Below are 18,384 nucleotides of genomic sequence, written 5' to 3'. Positions count from 1 at the left end.
TTGTCCCGCACGCGCATGCCTATGGTTCCTAGACCGCGATCAGATTTTTTGAGTAGGCCGTTCCTCGGCAAGAGGCCCCATGCAGACTCACCTCCTAGACTTGCAGCTCCACCAGTCCCTATGAGGCGACCAGACGTGTGGTGCACCTACTGCAGGAGATCTGGCCACGTTGATGCCTACTATTTCACCAAGATGAGGAATAACGGCTTCTCATCAACTCAGAGGATCAACCGCCAGCTTCCTCAAATGATTGCAGCTCCACCTCTATAGTCAGCACTAGCGCATCCATCTTTTCGGCTGCCTACACCCCGATTTAGGCTACCTCAACGGCTTATGGTACCGCAATCGAACCAATCTCAGCAGGCTCCCGTGCACTCACTTACAACTGAGGCATCCGAGACAGCAGTTGCAGTACCATTGGCTTTTGAAGTCACGGTGCATGTTGAAGGTACACCAGTCTTTTTGTTAGTGGACACCGGGTCCACTATCTCTATAATATCGTGCACAGTAGTCAAGAGATTGGGATTGGAAACTAGTCCTATGGTTGGGGTGAGAATCCTTACCACCACATGGACTTTCTCGGACGCTACCAGGATGTGTAAGGGTTATTCAATAGACTTAAGGAGCATAATAGTGCGCATTGACCTGATTATCTCTCCGTTGCACCATTATGACGTCATTCTTGGTATGGATTGGCTCACGAAGGTGAAGGCAGAGATCAACTGCGATACTAGAGTGGTGACAGCCCATGGACCAGAGGGCACGACCTTTACATTCCCAGTGCAGGTCAGTTGGCCCTATCGCATTAGTTGTTACGCTTTATTACTAGAGGACATTAATGGTCCAGTACTTGAGGACACCCCTGTAGTCCAAGAATTCTCAGACGTATTCATAAAGATACCTGGATTACCCCCTCAGCGTGAGATTAATTTTACCATCGATCTAGTACCTAGTGCAACACCTATATCTCTTCTGACTTATCGCATGCCTCCATGTGAGATGGAGGAGCTGAGGAAATAGATTGATGATCTATTGGATGCAGGCTTCATACGACCTGGCATGTCTCTGTGGGGAGCACCTGTGTTGTTTGTGAAGAAGAAGGATGGATCTCTGCGATTGTGTTTTGATTACCGCAGACTGAACCAAGTGACAGTGAAGAACAAGTATCCTTTACCCAGGATAGATGATCCGTTCGATCAATTGAGAGGGGCACAATATTTTTTGAAGATTGGTTTGCAGTCAGGGTATCATTAGTTACGCGTTAGATATGAGGACGTGCAGAAGACAGCATTCAGGACTAGCTTTGGGCATTACGAGTTCCTAGTGATGTCGTTTGGACTTACAAATGCACCGATCGTATTCATGGACCTGATGAACAAGGCATTTCGGCTGTATCTATACTAATTCATCATCGTATTTATAGATGACATCCTGATATACTCCAATAGTCGGAAGGAGCACGAGGAGCACCTGTGAGCAGTCTTCGATACGCTCAGAAAGAACCAGTTGTTTACACAGTACAAGAAGTGTGACTTTTGGAAAGAAGAAGTCAAATTTCTGAGACATGTGGTATCTAAGGAAGGGATAGTTGTGGACCTTGCTAAGGTAGCCGCAGTTCAGGACTGGGAACAGCCTAGTTCGGTTACTGAAGTGAGGAGTTTTCTTGGCCTGACAGGTTACTACCATCGATTCATTAGAGATTTCTCCTAGATAGTCAGACCATTGTCTCAGCTAACTCAGAAGGATCTCAAGTTTGCCTAGAATGAGAAGGCAGAAGCAGCTTTTCAGGAATTAAAGGACAAGTTGATGTCTGCCCTTGTGCTAGTATTGCCAAAGCGAGGGGTCAAGTATACAATATACACCGACACTTCTCGTATTGGTTTGGGTATTGTTTTGATGTAGAAAGACAGGGTTATTGCCTATCTATCGCGATAGTTGAGGAAACACGAGGAAAACTACCCTACGTACGACTTAGAGTTAGCAGCCATCATCTTTGCTATGAAGATCTGGAGATATTACCTTTACGGAGAGGAGTTCGAGCTCTTTTGCGACCACAAGAGCCTCAGATACATATTCACGCAGAGGGACTTGAATATGAGACAGCGGCGGTGGATAGAAACCTTGAAGGACTTCAAGTTCGATGTCTCCTACCATCCTGTCAAGGCCAACCTTGTGGCAGACCCGTTCTGCCATAAGAAGACGATAGCATTTGCCGCTTCGCTGATGATAGCGGAATGGGATATGGTAGAGTTTGTGTGAGACTTTGAGCAGAAACTTATGGTAGAAGAGCCGTTTGAGAGCATCACACATATTCAGGTTTAGCCACTTATTGATGACAGGATCATCGCAGCTCAGACAGATGACGAGCTATTGGCGAAGATAAGAGAGCAGCATAGTGATAATGTAGACTCAGAATGGAAAGTTGGTACGGATGGGTGTTTATGTTATCGTGGCCGCCTATGCATCCCAAGCCTTCATGACCTGAGGAAGGAAGTTCTCGAGGCTGCTCACAATTCGAGGATGGCAATGCATCCTGGCAGTAAGCGTTCGTACTGGTGGGACAACATGAAGGCCTACATAGCAGAGTATGTATCACGTTGTCTCACATGCTAGTAGGTCAAGGCTGAACATCGCCGACCTCCTGGACTGCTTCAGCCCATGCCCATAGCTGAATGGAAATGGGACTTCATCTCTATGGATTTTATCTTAGGGCTACCGAAGATGATGAAGGGACATGACTCCATCTGGGTGATCATGGATCGGTTGAAGAAATCGGCTCATTTCCTCCCTATTAGAGTTTCGAACTCAGCAGACGAGTTGGCCAGATTGTACATCAAGGAGATTGTACGTCTGCACGGAGTTCCTCTCGAGATTGTGTCGGACCGAGACACACGATTCACATCTATCTTCTGGACGTGTATCTAGGAAGCAATGGGTGTGAAATTGAAGTTCAATACCACATTCCACCCACAGACTGAGGGGCAGACAGAATAGGTAAACCAGGTGTTGGAGGACATGTTGCGAGCTCGTGTACTAGATTTAAAGGACAGTTGGGATGACTGTCTTCCTTATGCCGAGTTTGCTTACAACAACAGCTTTCAGGCAAGTATTAGCATGGCTCCCTACGAAGCACTATATGGGCGCTCATGTAGAGCACACATTGCTGGACAGAGGTTGGTGAGAAGAGTCTGATTGGCCCAGAGTTAGTTCAGGCGACCTCAGAGAAGATCGACATTATCAGGTGTCGACTTCTTGCAGCATGGAGCAGATAGAAGAGCTACGCTGATATGAGGCGGCGACAGATAGAATTTGAGGTTAGGGACCATGTATTCCTAAAGGTTTTCCCGATGAAGGGAGTCCTCCGGTTTGGAAAGAATGGGAAGCTCATGCCGAGATTTATTGGCCTATTCCAGATACTGGACCGAGTGGGTGTGGTGTCATACCGCCTTACTTTACCCACACCACTCGCAAGCGTGCACAACATATTTCATGTATCTATGTTGAAGAAGTACGTTCCCGATCATTTTCACATTATCAGATGAGAGCAGGTATAGTTGAGCGAAGACGCTACTTATGTACTGCGACCAACGCGTATTTTGGATAGGAAGGAGCAGGTGTTGCGCAGTAGGTGATTCTACTTGTGAAGGTTCTGTGGACACACCACACTGAAGAGGAGGCTACTTGGAAAACAGAAGCTGAAATTTGCAAGAACTACCCTCAGATTCTTGAGGAGTACGAAAAGGTACTAATTTCGAGGATGAAATTCTTCTTTAAGGGGGGTAGATTGTAACGTTTCGAAAAAATCTACACAAAGACCCAAGTACCACCTCAGGTAGAAATCATAAAGGACCAAATCCTTTAAAAGTTAAACGAGAATTAACTAAGTGATGGCGATGCTTATGAGGCAGAGCCGGACTATTAGTTGATCATTAAGTTGATTAACTAACTATTAATGATGGCGATGCTTATGAGGCAGAGCCTTATAGCTCCACTGAGTTGATCACTCACTACCACGTTCTAGAACGATGTTTTAAACACCAACCAGACTCTGTCTTAGCTGCAGGTGATGGCGATGCTTATGAGGCAGAGCCGGACTATTACGATGATGAGGATTTCTCCTATATGCAACTCTCTGGTGGGTCTATATAGACCTGGAGTTGCACTAACGGGGCTACAAGGTTTGGATAGAACATTACACATTCTGATTTTTGTATATTTTTGAATTGAACTTGTAATTGTTTAACCTAGTGGCAGTCATACTCTGAGGGCTTACTATTATTTTTGTACAGTTTATATACATATCACAATCTTTCGCTAACGTACTTTAATTGCCTCTGGAGTATGATATGTTGTTTTGGTATAATCTCATTCATGTTTAAGGCACTAATATGGACAACATTTAATCATCATTATCTATGTTGCATAAGTGATGCGTTGGAACTCAAGAGTGAGTCTATGCTCGACCCCCAATTTTCAGGGCGTTACAGGAAGCCCTATTGTTCACCATTGCCCCCTGGACATGGTTGGATGATGGAATCCTTCCTAACGTTCATACATCTCTTAAATTGGTTGTGAATTGGGTAAATTCTGTTGTTTGCTTTGTCTCATGGGCATGGTTTTGTGATGGAATCAATTCTAATTCGCATCCTTCTCATCTCTTGAAAACTAGATCAAAGGATGTTCATAGTTGATTTTAATGAATTATCTTCCTACTGGATGAAGATAGGACTCTAATTCTAGTTGTATTCTTGAATCAAGCATGGATCTCCTTGATCTCTACAAGTGGATCCTTGGAATCCCTAGTTTCCCACCTTTCAATTTTACAAGTTTTAGTTTAATAATTCATAATTATTCTCTTAAAATCCTCTGATTTAGATTACATCTTCGTCTAGTTCTAGTTCTGGTTACTTTCAGATTACGTATAAGGTTCAGTCCTTGTGGATTCGACCTCGGTCTTACCGAGATTATTACTACATCGCAACCCTATACTTGGGGTGTGAACACTTATGCACGTGTATACTTGAAGACTTAAAAGTCGTGAGCCAAAATCTAAATCTAGAAATCCAAAAGTTAATTAAACTTTGTACCCTAGTAGATCAAACCATACTATAGCACTTATGGGACTTGGGTCATCGAATCCCTAGTTATTTAGATCTATTTGCAAGAATAGATGAAAACCACATTAAGATACATTGGATAGAACATCCCATTTGGACAGTTAGCCAATGAAACACATAAGTTGGAACCCTAGAACCTTAGAACAGTGAAAAACCCCATCTATAAGTAGAGCACATGCTCTATTGGTTTAACCTATAGATTTATTGGTTTGATCGACCTGTGTAGCTTGAAAATATGAGAAATCCATGTTTTGTCAGTTTGAGTGACAAAATTATCGATTCAAGTCGGTCCAACTGACAACATCAACCAACCAATAGTCCCCGAATTTTAATAACTTGCAGACCACCAAATTTCTATTTGAGACTATAAAAGTCCATTCTACCCATTTTCTTTCATTTCTAAGGTTTAAAAGTGAAATGGAGAGATAGAGAGAGGGAGAAGCTAGAGAATGTAAGTGTGAGAGTGAGAGAAAGACCGAGAAGATCAAGTGTAGATTCATACCGTGCAAGCTATTTTGTGCCTTCCTCGACTAGATAACCATCGGCTAGTCAAGTAAGAGCTCAATTAGTCGTGCATGTCTATCGTTTCCCCTGATTTCTATCAACTTTGAATTATTATGGTAAGAAATCATTTTCATCTATCCGAATCTTCTGATTTTGAAGTAAGGGTTTGTTCATATTAATTTTCGAAGTCTCCACAAGCAAATAGAGGTGGCGTATTCTCATTTGAGAGTTATATCGAGTACGGCTTCATGTGGGCTTCGTTTTACGCTGAATTAGGGCTTGTGGCTTTATCTATAAATTCTCTATGCCTGAGTTCCATCAGAACTGAAATATTCCCATTCTAAGATGAGATCTATTATACAATCTTTCCTACGACATTTTTTTATCTTCCAATGGTCTCAATATTTGATAATCATATAAATTAACCTATGAATCATGTACCAACTCTTACAATTTACATTACATGTGTTAGTGTTGGGATTATTTTTGTAGAAGAGCACATAACATGCTTAGCCTATTGCTTAAGTTAATTCACACACGTGCACACCTTAAAATGATCAATCATATGAATATAATCCTTATCTTGTGGGTTTCATGTGGATATGAATTATGACATGCCTTACTGAAGTTATATGCGATTTGTATTGATATAACGTATACTTATATTTACACCTTAAACTATTGACCATCATGTGAGTAAATTAAATGTAATTGGTTGTAGACTTACCATCTAGAAAATTATTATGCCTTTGTCGGTTTTGATTGGTGGAATCCCTTGTGTTGTGTCCTTACGTAGACTTTGTGCCTTATTGGCTTATTTTACTTGTTGGCTTTATTTATGCCATGTTGTCTTTACTTATGCCTAAATGGCTTTATTAATGTTGTTAACTATGTTGGGAGGAAACATATATTTGGAATCATATATTATTTGGTGATGATAAGGTTTAATTGTTAGATCTGGATTAGCCACTAGTTGCATAGGTTTGTTAGATAGGTTGATTGTGAATCGAACTAATAAATGTTAGATTAATCATGCATCCATAGCATGTAGGCATTTTTGGGTAGCTAGTTGTTATGGTAGCATGTACTCAGTTTACTTTCGTTGGCTCTTAATCCACTATTCGAATGACCCTTTTGCTATGTTATCCATTGTGAGCACTTACTCAATTTACTTTTACTGGCAGCTAGCCACTTTTAGTGTGAGGTAGATATTGTGGTAGCACATACCTTTAGTTGAGGTATTTTTGTTGGTTCCTAGTCACTTTTATTATTGTGGGTGAGTAGTCACTAATAAGTTATGTACCTAGAGGTATTTTCATTGGTAGCTATCCCCAAGAGCCAACTGGATATCCATTCTTAGGCTGATGTATATTCATATATTCATGCATTTAAATAAGATTGCACTGTAATGATTATTATATTGTACATTTTTATTTATAAAACTATACTTGATTAATATGTCATTATGTAATCTTGGAGGGATTTAACGCTAAGTTTGTCACTCATGTCTCGAATTCAAAAAATAATAATTGATGCAGGTAAATGGTGGCATAAAGTTTAGGAAGTCTCGGTAGAGCTTGATGGAGAGATGGATGATTGAGCAGAGAAGTGCTAGCTTGGTGGAGCTTCAAGAGCTCGAGCTAATTTATTTCTAGTTCTTTTCTTTTGGACTTTTGTATCTTTCGTAGATTGGGATGTTCATAGTTTGTAGTGTTCCCTATGGGTGCCTTTTGGATACTTCCCAACTACCTTATGAGATGAATGCTCATTTGACTATGTACACACGTGAGAGATTTTTCTCACTTGCGGCATCCCTAGGCTACACTTGGGTTTTCGTAGTAAGAACATTGTGCTCAAGTGGTGAAAATCAGGATGTTGGTAGTATTGGTGCCAATGCACCTAACCGTTATAGTGTTAACACCCTCCAATTTAGAATTTAAGTCCACGTACTCAACTGTTAGGTTTTGGGGTGATACAGCTATAGCTTGAGAGGGGGCATTTAGATGATGGTATGTATAATATATTGGGTGGTCTCACAAACAACTAAACGTTTGCATGATGTTTTATTCATATAAGTAGAGGGGAGAGGGAATCTCAAACTCTAATTATAAAATCTACTGTGAATATCAATATTTACTAAAAATGAGGTTGTCCACTTATTAAGCAGGCCATGCATGTAATGGACTACCTAGTAATTGATCGTCTTCAATTTTATTTAATAAAAACTAAAAATATTTCAAGATTTCAATACCATGCAAAAAGATCACCAACTCAATGTTGTGAATAAGATAGGAAATCCCACTTCATCCCAATATCTTTAAATTATGTTATATCTTGTATAGTTGTAACCAATCACCTCATTCTAATGTCTTTAGATTGTTTCATATATCTTATATAGTTGTAAACAATTAAGTGTAACTGATTATACATCTCCTTATAGATTAAAACTTTTCACCTGTACGTTGAATCAGAGCATCTTTCATCCATTGATTGTAATGGTGTGGCCTAAGTGATGGGAGAGCTAGCCAACTTAATTTTTGCACTAGAGGATCTTTAGATACAGATTTCCTTCACAAGGGCCATGTTGGTAAAAAAAAAAAAAACAAAAGATGGTTCAGTAGCACAAGTTGCAGTACCTTGCTTGTAGGTACTCAATTCTCAATATGATAATTGTGAGTAGTATATGTAATAATTGGGTCATGATTTTTATATTCACTACAATATGGTCACCACTAGTATGCTCGCATTTAGGCATCTAACGACTGAATTTGACATGTATTTGATGACTAGCATGGTATGATTGGCTTAAACTACTAATAATGGTAACATAATAATGTACATCAGTAATTTAATATTTGATTGATCTCATGCTTTGCCTCTCAAATTCTTCTTTTGTAAGTAATCTCAGCACAGATGGTTCTTCTCTACTAAACTTTCTCATTTTCATTCAATTCTTCAATGGATTATAACAATGAACATCCCTCTCTAAATCACTCTCAAAAGTGTTTTTTGAATAAAATTGAGACATTTTTTCTAATGTTCTAAAATGTTAAATGTTTAAATATTAAACCAATTGTAATAGTTATTTATCTCTTTCAAAACTATGAAATTTTGCTGGCGATGAATTGAATTAAGCAAGTAAACTCTTGTTTTAACACTGGCCTTACATATGACAACATGGTACATGTCAACAATGTTCAAGTCCTCGTTAAGTGGGACCCACTTCTTATTAATAAAAAGAAAAACTTTTACAATAGTAATAAAAGTGCATAAACCACTTACAAAGAGATCATTATCAAAACATTTTAAATAAATGTATAAATTGCTTTTGATCCATCATCATTACTATTGTATCGGTTACACAAATTCACATGATTGCTTGGTGAAGTTTAAGGATAGATTGTCCACTAGAGATCAACCCTCTATCTGGGCTCTGATCCTCCATGCATCTTATCTTTTTTATTTTATTCACTTCTATATTTTTCTATCAATAGCTTCACTCCAAATTATTGAAACAATAATAATTAAAATTTTATAAAATATTTTTTTAGTCAAACCCTAAATTCTAAATAAATAAAGTCATCCAAGTGATGACAAAGAAAATGAAGACACCAAATCCTCGAGTGAAGCCTTTTTCAGCGCCTGAAGTGCTTGAAGTCGGACCTGAAGTTCATGAAGAAGAGAATTAAATTAAAAAATAGTTTTATATAATAAAATTTATGAATTTGTATTATTGATTAAGATTATCCTGATTGCACAAAGATGATATATTATAAGTGTTGGAGTGTATGCTGTTTTAGTTAAATGATTTATATATTTACTTCATTAATATTTTATTCATTATTTATTATTAATTGTGCATGCATGGAATGGATATGATCGAGACAAATTTTGGTGGGAGGCTTCATCTAACTATTTATATCATGACGAAATCAAGTAGAACAAGTTCGATGTAGAATATAATTGTGAGGCTTAACTTATCTAATTCTTCATAGATCTATAATATTATCATTATCAACAAATAAGTTGAAACAACTCATTTCATGGATCACCATACTTGTTGTAACTTTTGTGCATATGGTAAATCTCTACCAATAAACATTGTTCCCACACATGTGTAAGTGTGTGCAAGTGTATATATTAACTGAAATCAAGGTGGGTTTCATTATCTGATATTGGCTGACACTTATTATGCTTGTTATACTTGTCATTAAACTTGAGAGGACCTAGGCTCCTCGTGGGGATTTTGAATGGTTACTTTGATTCACCAATATGCAAGATTGTTAGGCAAACTATGGTGGGTTGGGTGATCAATAATATTCCTGTGGGGACTAATATTTTCAACAAATGATCTACAACTTTTATAAGCTTAACCTTATATTAGGAATCAAAATAATTAATCAATATGGCCGATCAAACTAATTTGTAAATCATTTTAAATTAATTATTAATTTTAAAATCATTAAGATTTCAAATCCTGAGGTTAATCCTACTCTGGCAACTTTACATAAGGCGGAGTTACATGCATTATTTTGTAAAATTAATGGTTTAAATATGTTTTTAAGTGTTCAATCACGACCTTAGGAAATGATAGGCATAGGATAGTGGGCATTAAGATAATAAGTTGAAGGATATATGTATGATATCATAAGTAAAGAATATTGTACATATCCATGTGGTATAACGTGGAAATGTTTGAATTAGACCAAGTTTGATTAGGTCAAAGTCCTTGCGTAGTTAAGCAAGTATATTGTGAGTGTTGCCTGTGAATTAACTAGAAAGCTTGTTGCTATATTTATTCATACATAAGCATCTAGTGTTAAGTGTGTTAGAAAATAACCCATCCAAAAGGTTGGCCCCATCTTGAAGAACATATTATGCAAAAAATCAATACGATCTACTCACCAATTGGCCACCTTATAGAAAATGATTAACATCCATCGAATTATTCCAGAATACATGTTTAACCCACCTCATGAGTTAATCAGTCTGATCATTGCGCTAGGTGATCATTATGGTGGTGCCAACCTTATGAATAATTTGGTTGTCATTCACACATGATTACTAAATTGCCCCGTCTCTTTATACGTGCACGCTAAAAATCGTAAAAAAAAATGACCCCATGTGGTGTATGCAAGACATATAATCCATTCAAGAAGTGCCCACCATGAAAATTGGATGCCCCAAAAATCAAGTTGAACCGACCATCCGTTGCCAATCAATCACTTGGAAAATAATGGAAAAAAAATAATCAAAACCTATAAATTCTAAGTGGTGGGATTCGCCTAATAGTTGGATAGGCATGAGTTTTAAGGCATCCTATCATCATCATAATGCGACACAACTGATGCACAATGCACGTGTTAATTGGTAGTACCCCATAGTGGACCCCATAACATAGAAAATAATGAAAATGGCTATAGCTACACATCCAAGCGGTGTGGCTCACCTGATGGTTAGATTGGGTTGATATTTTGAGGTCAATTCATCATGATGGGACACACCATTTGATGCATAAGTTGGACGAAATGCACATGCCTCTGTAAGCCTCACACTGAATCCATGGCTTTTATTATGGTAGGCATCCATTTCTATCATTCCCCATGTTGTGGCCTACCTAATGACTGGACAAGCTTATTTTTTTGTTGGGCCTGACAATGTGATTGGCCGCACTTGATGTAGGGAATGGATGTTATGCACACACCATATAGTTTCAAACGTTTGCACTATAAGTGTGGTGAAAACATTTCATTGAATGAAGAAACAGTCATGTGTGAAGTTATAATCAAATAAGAATCTTTGAAACATTACCTTGAGATGGAGATAGAGATGGAAATGATGCAATACCAGAATCGGAAGAAGGGGTAACTGTTTTAGGTATAACATTGGTTGTTGGTGCAGATGCAGTATCGTTCGCTGGTGTAGATTCAGCATCAGTTTTCGGTGCATCTTTAGAATTTGCATTTTTAGCATCTAAATGCTTTTCATATTCTTCAAATGCTTTAGCAACAGATGGGGGTAATGCAGATTCTTCACCTGCAAATACACACACATACACATAAATCAGACTTTGTTCAAACACGTATACTAAGCCCATGTGTCTCTTATAACTTGTCCATCTTACATGCAACCACCCATGCCAACATAGATCATGCATACAATATCTAATGTTTTCATTATGTGGAACATATAGTTTAGATCAAGATCAATCGATCTCACTACTCATGTAGGCTACAGTGTCTTAGACAAATGGATAGCTAAGACCATGGTAATATTACATATATAAATAGAAATTTAAAAAATTTTATTCATATGATGGAAAGGAAAAGTAGGGTAACTGTTTATTTTTTATATAGAGATTTCCTTGTCCCACAATGGATAGGAAGAGAATCTTTTAAGCCTTATATGTAGACATTGACCTTTAGGTTTGTGAAGCAAATCAAAGAAATAAACTATGTTGAGACTTTGAAAAAGTTTATTTACCACATATGATATACAGGTATGGTGCGTGTGTTAGTATAATATAACCTTTTTTACTTATCTCATTTTAATTTTGAATTTTAAATTACCTCATCTAAACTGTTGATCATGAAGAGAGTAGGCAAAAGAGCTGCAACTCCGTACATCATTAGATCTTCTTCAAGATATACAGGTAGGGCCAATACATTTTTTAGAAAACGACAGTAACATGCCTAATTTTTTAATTCTTAGATTTCTTATCATTATTTTTATTTATTATTTTTATTTTATTATGTTATCTCTTAACAGTATATTGTAACAATTTTTGTTTATATCTATCTTTTAATTCTCTTCCAACAATTAAAGTTAGATTAAGTCATCCCATTTAAAATTTTCATTCGAATGGCATTTATTTTAGAGAACATAAAAAATTTATATATATATATATATATATATATATATATATATATATATATATATATATATATATATATATATATATATATATATATATATATAAACTTTAAGAGTGGTAAAATAAAAGAAAACTTTATCTAATAATTTCAAAATTGGTCTATATCATTAAAAATATGATCACATCTTCTGATGCTTTAGAAGTTGCTACTTCTATTAAATGATCTAAATAACAAGAAGATTACTCGGTCTATATTATTAAAAATATGATCCCATCTTCTTATGCTTTAAAAGTTGCTACTTCTATTGAATGATATAAATGACAAGAAGATTACTTGTGCCATAATCATATTTTGAGTGTGATAAAAAATGATAATTATGATATATATTGTCATCGCACTTTGGCCAAAGATTTATAGAAACATTTAGAGAAAGTTAAAAACAGAAGATGGATGTAGCGAAAAATATGTCGTTGGTCAATATATTAATTGTGAAATATCGAATGAAAATCAGTGTTGGATCAATTTCATGATCTTCAAAAAATAGTATATGAACAAATTATATCCAAAGGGAGGAAGAAAGGTGAGGCCTTTCAATCTACTACGATAATAGAAAAACTTGTACTTATATAGAAAGAATATAAAAATTCTATTAAATATAAGAGGAAAGAAATGAGTTTGGAAGAACCCACCACATTTAAATATAAGAAGAAGCTAGGAATTACAGTAACCAATATATAGAATTGGAACCTGTAACTAAGGTACATCTTATTGAAAGTAGATGATTTAAAAAAATAAAAAAAAAATCATAAATTTAAGCCCTCAAAGAGTAAGAATTTTCATTTTCAAAAATAAGAAAATAGTTTTAAAAATAATAGAAAAAAAAAATTCAATTGCATTGTGTGTAGAAAAGGAGGTCATATCAATAAAGAGTATTATCATTGAAAAGATAAAAAATAAAGAAAAAAAAAAGACTCAAATTCATGTGGTTGAGAAATTTGTGGGGGTTATTATTGAAGCACTCATAACAAGTGCCGTGAATGGGTATTGGATAGATTATGATGTCACCAAATACTCTTACTCCAACTGAAATACATTTTTTACTTACAAAAAGGTAGGAGATGGAATGGATATTTATATACCAAATCCACTAGAACTAAGGTTGTATGCAAAGAGAATGTGAGCTTAAAACTCACATATAGAAAAGCATCAATTTTACAAGAAGTGTTTCAAGTGCCAGACCGTTGAAAGAATCTCATCTTTAAGTCAATATTAAACAATAATGGTTTTAAGTTAGTTATTGAATCTGGACAGTATGCTATTTCTAAGAGTGGTATATGACATTTTAAAACTTAGTGTTATAAATTAAAATGTTTCTAGTTCTTCTACATATTTGATTAAATCTTTGAATATTTGGCATGCTAGATTGATATATGTGAATGATCATTTACTTAATTGCATGATTAATATAGGATTAATTCCTAAGATGGAAAAGGAGAATAACATTAAATATGAAATATGTGTATAGCCCAAATTTACAAGAAAATTCTTAAAACAAGTAGCAAGGAATTAAAAAATGATTTATTTAGTTCATAGTGACATATGTGATTAATCTATATGCACTAAAATATATATATTCAGAGTAAGGATGCAATGATAAAAATTTAAAAATAAAAAATAAAATATTAAAATTATTATATCATATAGTGGTGGAAAATGCACTTCTAATGACTTTACATCATAATGTAAATTAAAAAGTAATATACACGAGGTAAGAACTCCTTATTCATCTCAATAAAACAGTATAGGTAAAAAAAAAAAAAACATTAATTGATATGGTAAATATTATTTTAACTATGTGGGGAGAAGTGATTTTAATTACACGTAATATAATTAAATTGTGTATCATATAAACATTCTAATAGAAATTATGAATTATAAAAAATAATAATCCATCAAACCTTAAATATTTTAAAGTACGGAGGAGCCTAGCCAATGTATAGTTACTTTTACCTAAGAAAATAAAATTAGAAGAAAAAATATTAAATTATGCTTTTATAGAATATGCATATAATAGCAATGCATATACTTTTTTAGTATTAAAGTCTTACAATAACCTAGACTAAATACAAGAATAGAATCCTCAAATGTTAAATTTTCTGAGAATAAAATTTCATTAAAAACTAAAGCTACTACAATCGAAAGCGTAGAAAATTCAATTCTAAGAAATAAAATGATAGATATTTCATTAAATGAATTTACTAAACTTAAAAGAAGTAAAAGGGCTAGAGTAGTGAATCATTTTAAACCAAACTTTTATACTCTCGCTAAAACTTTCTAAGCATTGTATATTTTCTCTCGAGTGATATTAGTCATTTGATCAATTAACAACGTAGAGGAAGGTTAGAATGACTATAAAGCACTTTATCAAATGGTTAGGATCATTTGATCATGGTTCTTTAGCCTTATGAAATTCATGGTACGTTTCACCTATCCAACATCTTATAAAATCTGAAGGTTGGGCTCAGGATCCCTTGCAAGTACCCATTAAGCTAAGCAACTAAACTAAAACCAACTAAAAAGAAAAGGAAATTTCTTAGGAGAGTAAAAAGAAATAACAGCAACAAGAACATTAATAATATAATAGTAGTAGTACTAATGACAACAAGCAAAGTAAATTTTTTAACACAACATTAGTAAAGACAAAAAGTAAAAAAGTATTTTAAAAAAGAGAGAAAAAAAAAAAGAATAATAATTAGGAGCGTTTTGTCGCGGTAAATATCATAAAATCATGTACCAAATTAGACTATTCAATCAAATATCATGACATTCCATGACTACTGTTGCAACCAAACGCATCATGCACCTTTAGTATCTAAGCTGTTAATTGGCCATAACCTAATGACAAATGTTCCTTAGCTAAGAAATCAGAATGGTCCACAAATCAAGTGGGCAAAAATTATTTTAAAAAAAGACATTAGAAAAAGATAACCAATGATCCAAATTCAAAATAATTGGGTGGCCACCTGATGAGTAGCCTGACCTAATTTTTACGCTAGAACATGATCTAAAGCGGGTTGCAGAAAATTTCATGGCCAAGATGGACAAGAGGAGGCCCGATTGGAGGTGAAAGTGATCTGGACTGTCAGAACCTTAAAACAGGCATATCTTGTAAACCAGAATAAGTTATTTGACGTACCATATATGATTTTGGGTAAGAGAAGCTACATTAGCCAACCAACCTGCTATGTTGGGTTACCCACATCGAATTTGCAAGATTCCATCAAATCGATGGTCGAAGTCCTTTTTAATTCCATTTTTACTATTACACCCTAATCCATGGTTCGAGTGGTAGACTGAGTGAAAGATACCTCGTCTCAACACTAAGGTCTTGGTATCGATCCCTAGTGGGGGTGGCTAACAGTGAAGTGTCAACTGACAATGGATGTACTAACAAAAAAAAAAAAATCTACTTTTACTATTTATAGTAACTTTAGATCATAACTTTTGGTCTATTGAGTTTTAGGAGTTGTGTTCAACATGAAAAGTTCTTTGAAAAATTAGGAGAATAACATGGTAAGGCCAAATAGGACACTTACTATTTTTGGACAAAAATCATGAGGCCTACTGGAAATCACGACCATATATAAATAGAAAGTTTACTATTTATAGTAAGTCACGATTTTATGGAGTTTGAGTTGTAGTTTGATTACAAAACTTCTTCCTAAGGTTCATATCACCATTTAAGGGATTGTAAAGTCATTTTTTTAATGATTAATCAATTTATTTTCAATTTTATTAGAATTTACTTCTATTTTCTATCTCTCCTCATGGATTTGAGGAATCTCTATGAGGAGTCTAGAGAAACTCTGTGGCTTTGGAGTAATTATCCCCTTGAGGAAGATGGTGATCGACCTCATCACGCCATCCCTATGTCAGAACTCAACATCCATGATCTCACACACATGAAGCATGTAGAGATAAATAGAGTGGGACCTATAAAGATCATGGAGAACACCAGATGAGATTGTATTAGTATCTATGATTAGATTGTATGGCGTGTAATCATAATAACAAACTAAACAGTAAAAACCAACGTGAAAAAAAAAAAGAAAAAAAAGAATAATAAAATAAAATCACCAATGATCCAACAAAAATAGAGAGAATATAAAAATATTTAAAAGAAAAAGAAAATTTACCATCTGAAGACGACTCGCACATCTTTATATCGACGGGTACTCCGCATGCCTTGGGTGCCTCCAGGGCTTGTTCTGTGGTTACATTGAAGGTATTCATAAGCTCTGCGTTATTGAATATGTCACATAGACAATGTTGATCGCCTTTTATCAAATCCTTCAATGCATCACAGCACGTTGATGGTGGGGTCGTCTTTGATGGATGGAGGTAATCTTGGCATGGAAGGAGCTTGGACATGCATGGCATTGTAAGCCCAAGTCCTTGAGAGGACCCCACAAACACCCATGAAGAGAGTATGAGGATTGCACTCAACAAGATCTTGGATTCCATGCCTGCAATGACAGAGGATTTGAAAAACAAAGAGAACGATTTTTTTTTTCTGTTCTTTTTTTTCTTTTTAAAGGGAGAGACGGTTAGGAGGCTGTGGTGTTCATTTGTGGTTCCGTTAAGGTTCCGTTAAGAGAGTAGTTTTAATGCTCGGCCAGAGCATGAACTTTCATACACGTGTGCATTGTTACCTTATGTGTGGCATACATGACCCCAATTCAAGCATTTTAAATGATGGGGCCCACTTTAGATGGGTTATTAGCCAAAGATTGAACTTGGGTATCATTTTCAGTGTCTGATTGGTTGTTCATGAATGGACAATCGAGATGAAAATGAGTTAGTGGACCAAATTCAAGAAAATAATATTCAGTAATGAATGAATATGATCATCTGATCAGTATACTGTTTTTACTATGACAAATTGGTTTTGAGGCCTAGGAAATGAAGCGTTTAGATTGCAATACATACGTGCCACGTGTACATTATAACTGTGAACGTGTATGAACGATCATACTCTCGCAGCGTATCACGTAACTTCTTGTTCTGTTATTACATGACTTGTGCGAAGCCGACTCCAGTGCAACGCGTTAGACCGTTAATGGGCCTTTGTCACCTGATAGTTGAAACCTGGCGAGGAAGTTAGATCTAGACCATGCAGCTAGTTGTAGATTGAAACCATCCATCCAATGAGATTGCCCAGGATCGGAATTATAGCCATCATCGTCGTCACTGTTAACCATTTTCACTTTTACTATACATTTGAAGGCAGCCAGTTTAATTATCAACTGTGGGCCATCCAAGTACTTGATCCACTTGATGGACGGATGGTATGGATCCATCCCTTCGCCTAACACGTGTCATGATATTGTTTGATTCTTTTTAGCAAATTAGTGAAGTTAGAGGCATTTCTTCGACTTTGTTTTGCATTACCCGTGATATAAGCTCGTCTAGCATTGTGCTTGATGGGCGCACACATGTCTGAAGGAACTATCCATCTAGTGGGATCCATGTAGTTGGAGTTGGTCCAGTAATGCAAGCAATTTGAAGCCTTGTTTCTCAAAAAAAAAAAAAAAAAAAAAGGTTTAAAGTGGGCCATTGATTACTCATTACTTCATTGGTCCAATTGATGGCCACTATGGATGGATGGTCCAATTGAGGGCAATTAAAGAATGCTTTATCTTTTGCACTTTCCTTGATTTAGGGCAGATGAACGGCCTGAACGGTCCAATTCTACATACAACATGGTGGCCTCATACAAAATCAAAGGTGTGTCCGTCCACCTCCCAACTATTCCCATTGGTGTGACCCACCTCAATCACTAATCAACATGTCTTTTTGGTGGCGACGCATCTAATGTTCGGAATGGA

The 18,384-nt window shown here is 35.9% G+C and overlaps 1 protein-coding gene across 1 annotated transcript; it reads right to left on the bottom strand.

Annotated features, from left to right (window-relative positions):
• Positions 1-8,836: 8,836 nt before the first annotated feature.
• Positions 8,837-17,134, bottom strand: LOC131227541 (non-specific lipid transfer protein GPI-anchored 3-like). Its single transcript, XM_058223341.1, has 3 exons — positions 16,693-17,134; positions 11,433-11,657; positions 8,837-9,284 (listed from the first exon to the last, which is right to left on the bottom strand). Exons 1-3 carry the CDS (start codon positions 17,018-17,020, stop codon positions 9,187-9,189), a joined length of 651 nt encoding a protein of 216 aa, XP_058079324.1. The 5' UTR covers positions 17,021-17,134; the 3' UTR covers positions 8,837-9,186.
• Between the last annotated feature and the right edge of the window lie 1,250 nt (positions 17,135-18,384).

This window comes from Magnolia sinica, chromosome 15 (assembly GCF_029962835.1).
Source record: "Magnolia sinica isolate HGM2019 chromosome 15, MsV1, whole genome shotgun sequence".
NCBI classification, from domain to species: Eukaryota; Viridiplantae; Streptophyta; class Magnoliopsida; order Magnoliales; family Magnoliaceae; genus Magnolia; species Magnolia sinica.
The sequence above is the reverse complement of the archived record's forward strand: the minus strand, read 5'-3'. Positions and strand labels throughout refer to the sequence as shown.

Excerpts from the sequence above, each read along its gene's own strand:
- LOC131227541 (XM_058223341.1), bottom strand. The coding sequence starts at position 17,020 with ATGGAATCCAAGATCTTGTTGAGTGCAATCCTCATACTCTCTTCATGG. Across the intron at positions 11,658-16,692 it reads GTGCGAGTCGTCTTCAGATG|GTGAAGAATCTGCATTACCC; the intron begins GTAAATTTTCTT and ends GTGTATTTGCAG. Across the intron at positions 9,285-11,432 it reads ATCTCTATCTCCATCTCAAG|GTCCGACTTCAAGCACTTCA; the intron begins GTAATGTTTCAA and ends CATGAACTTCAG.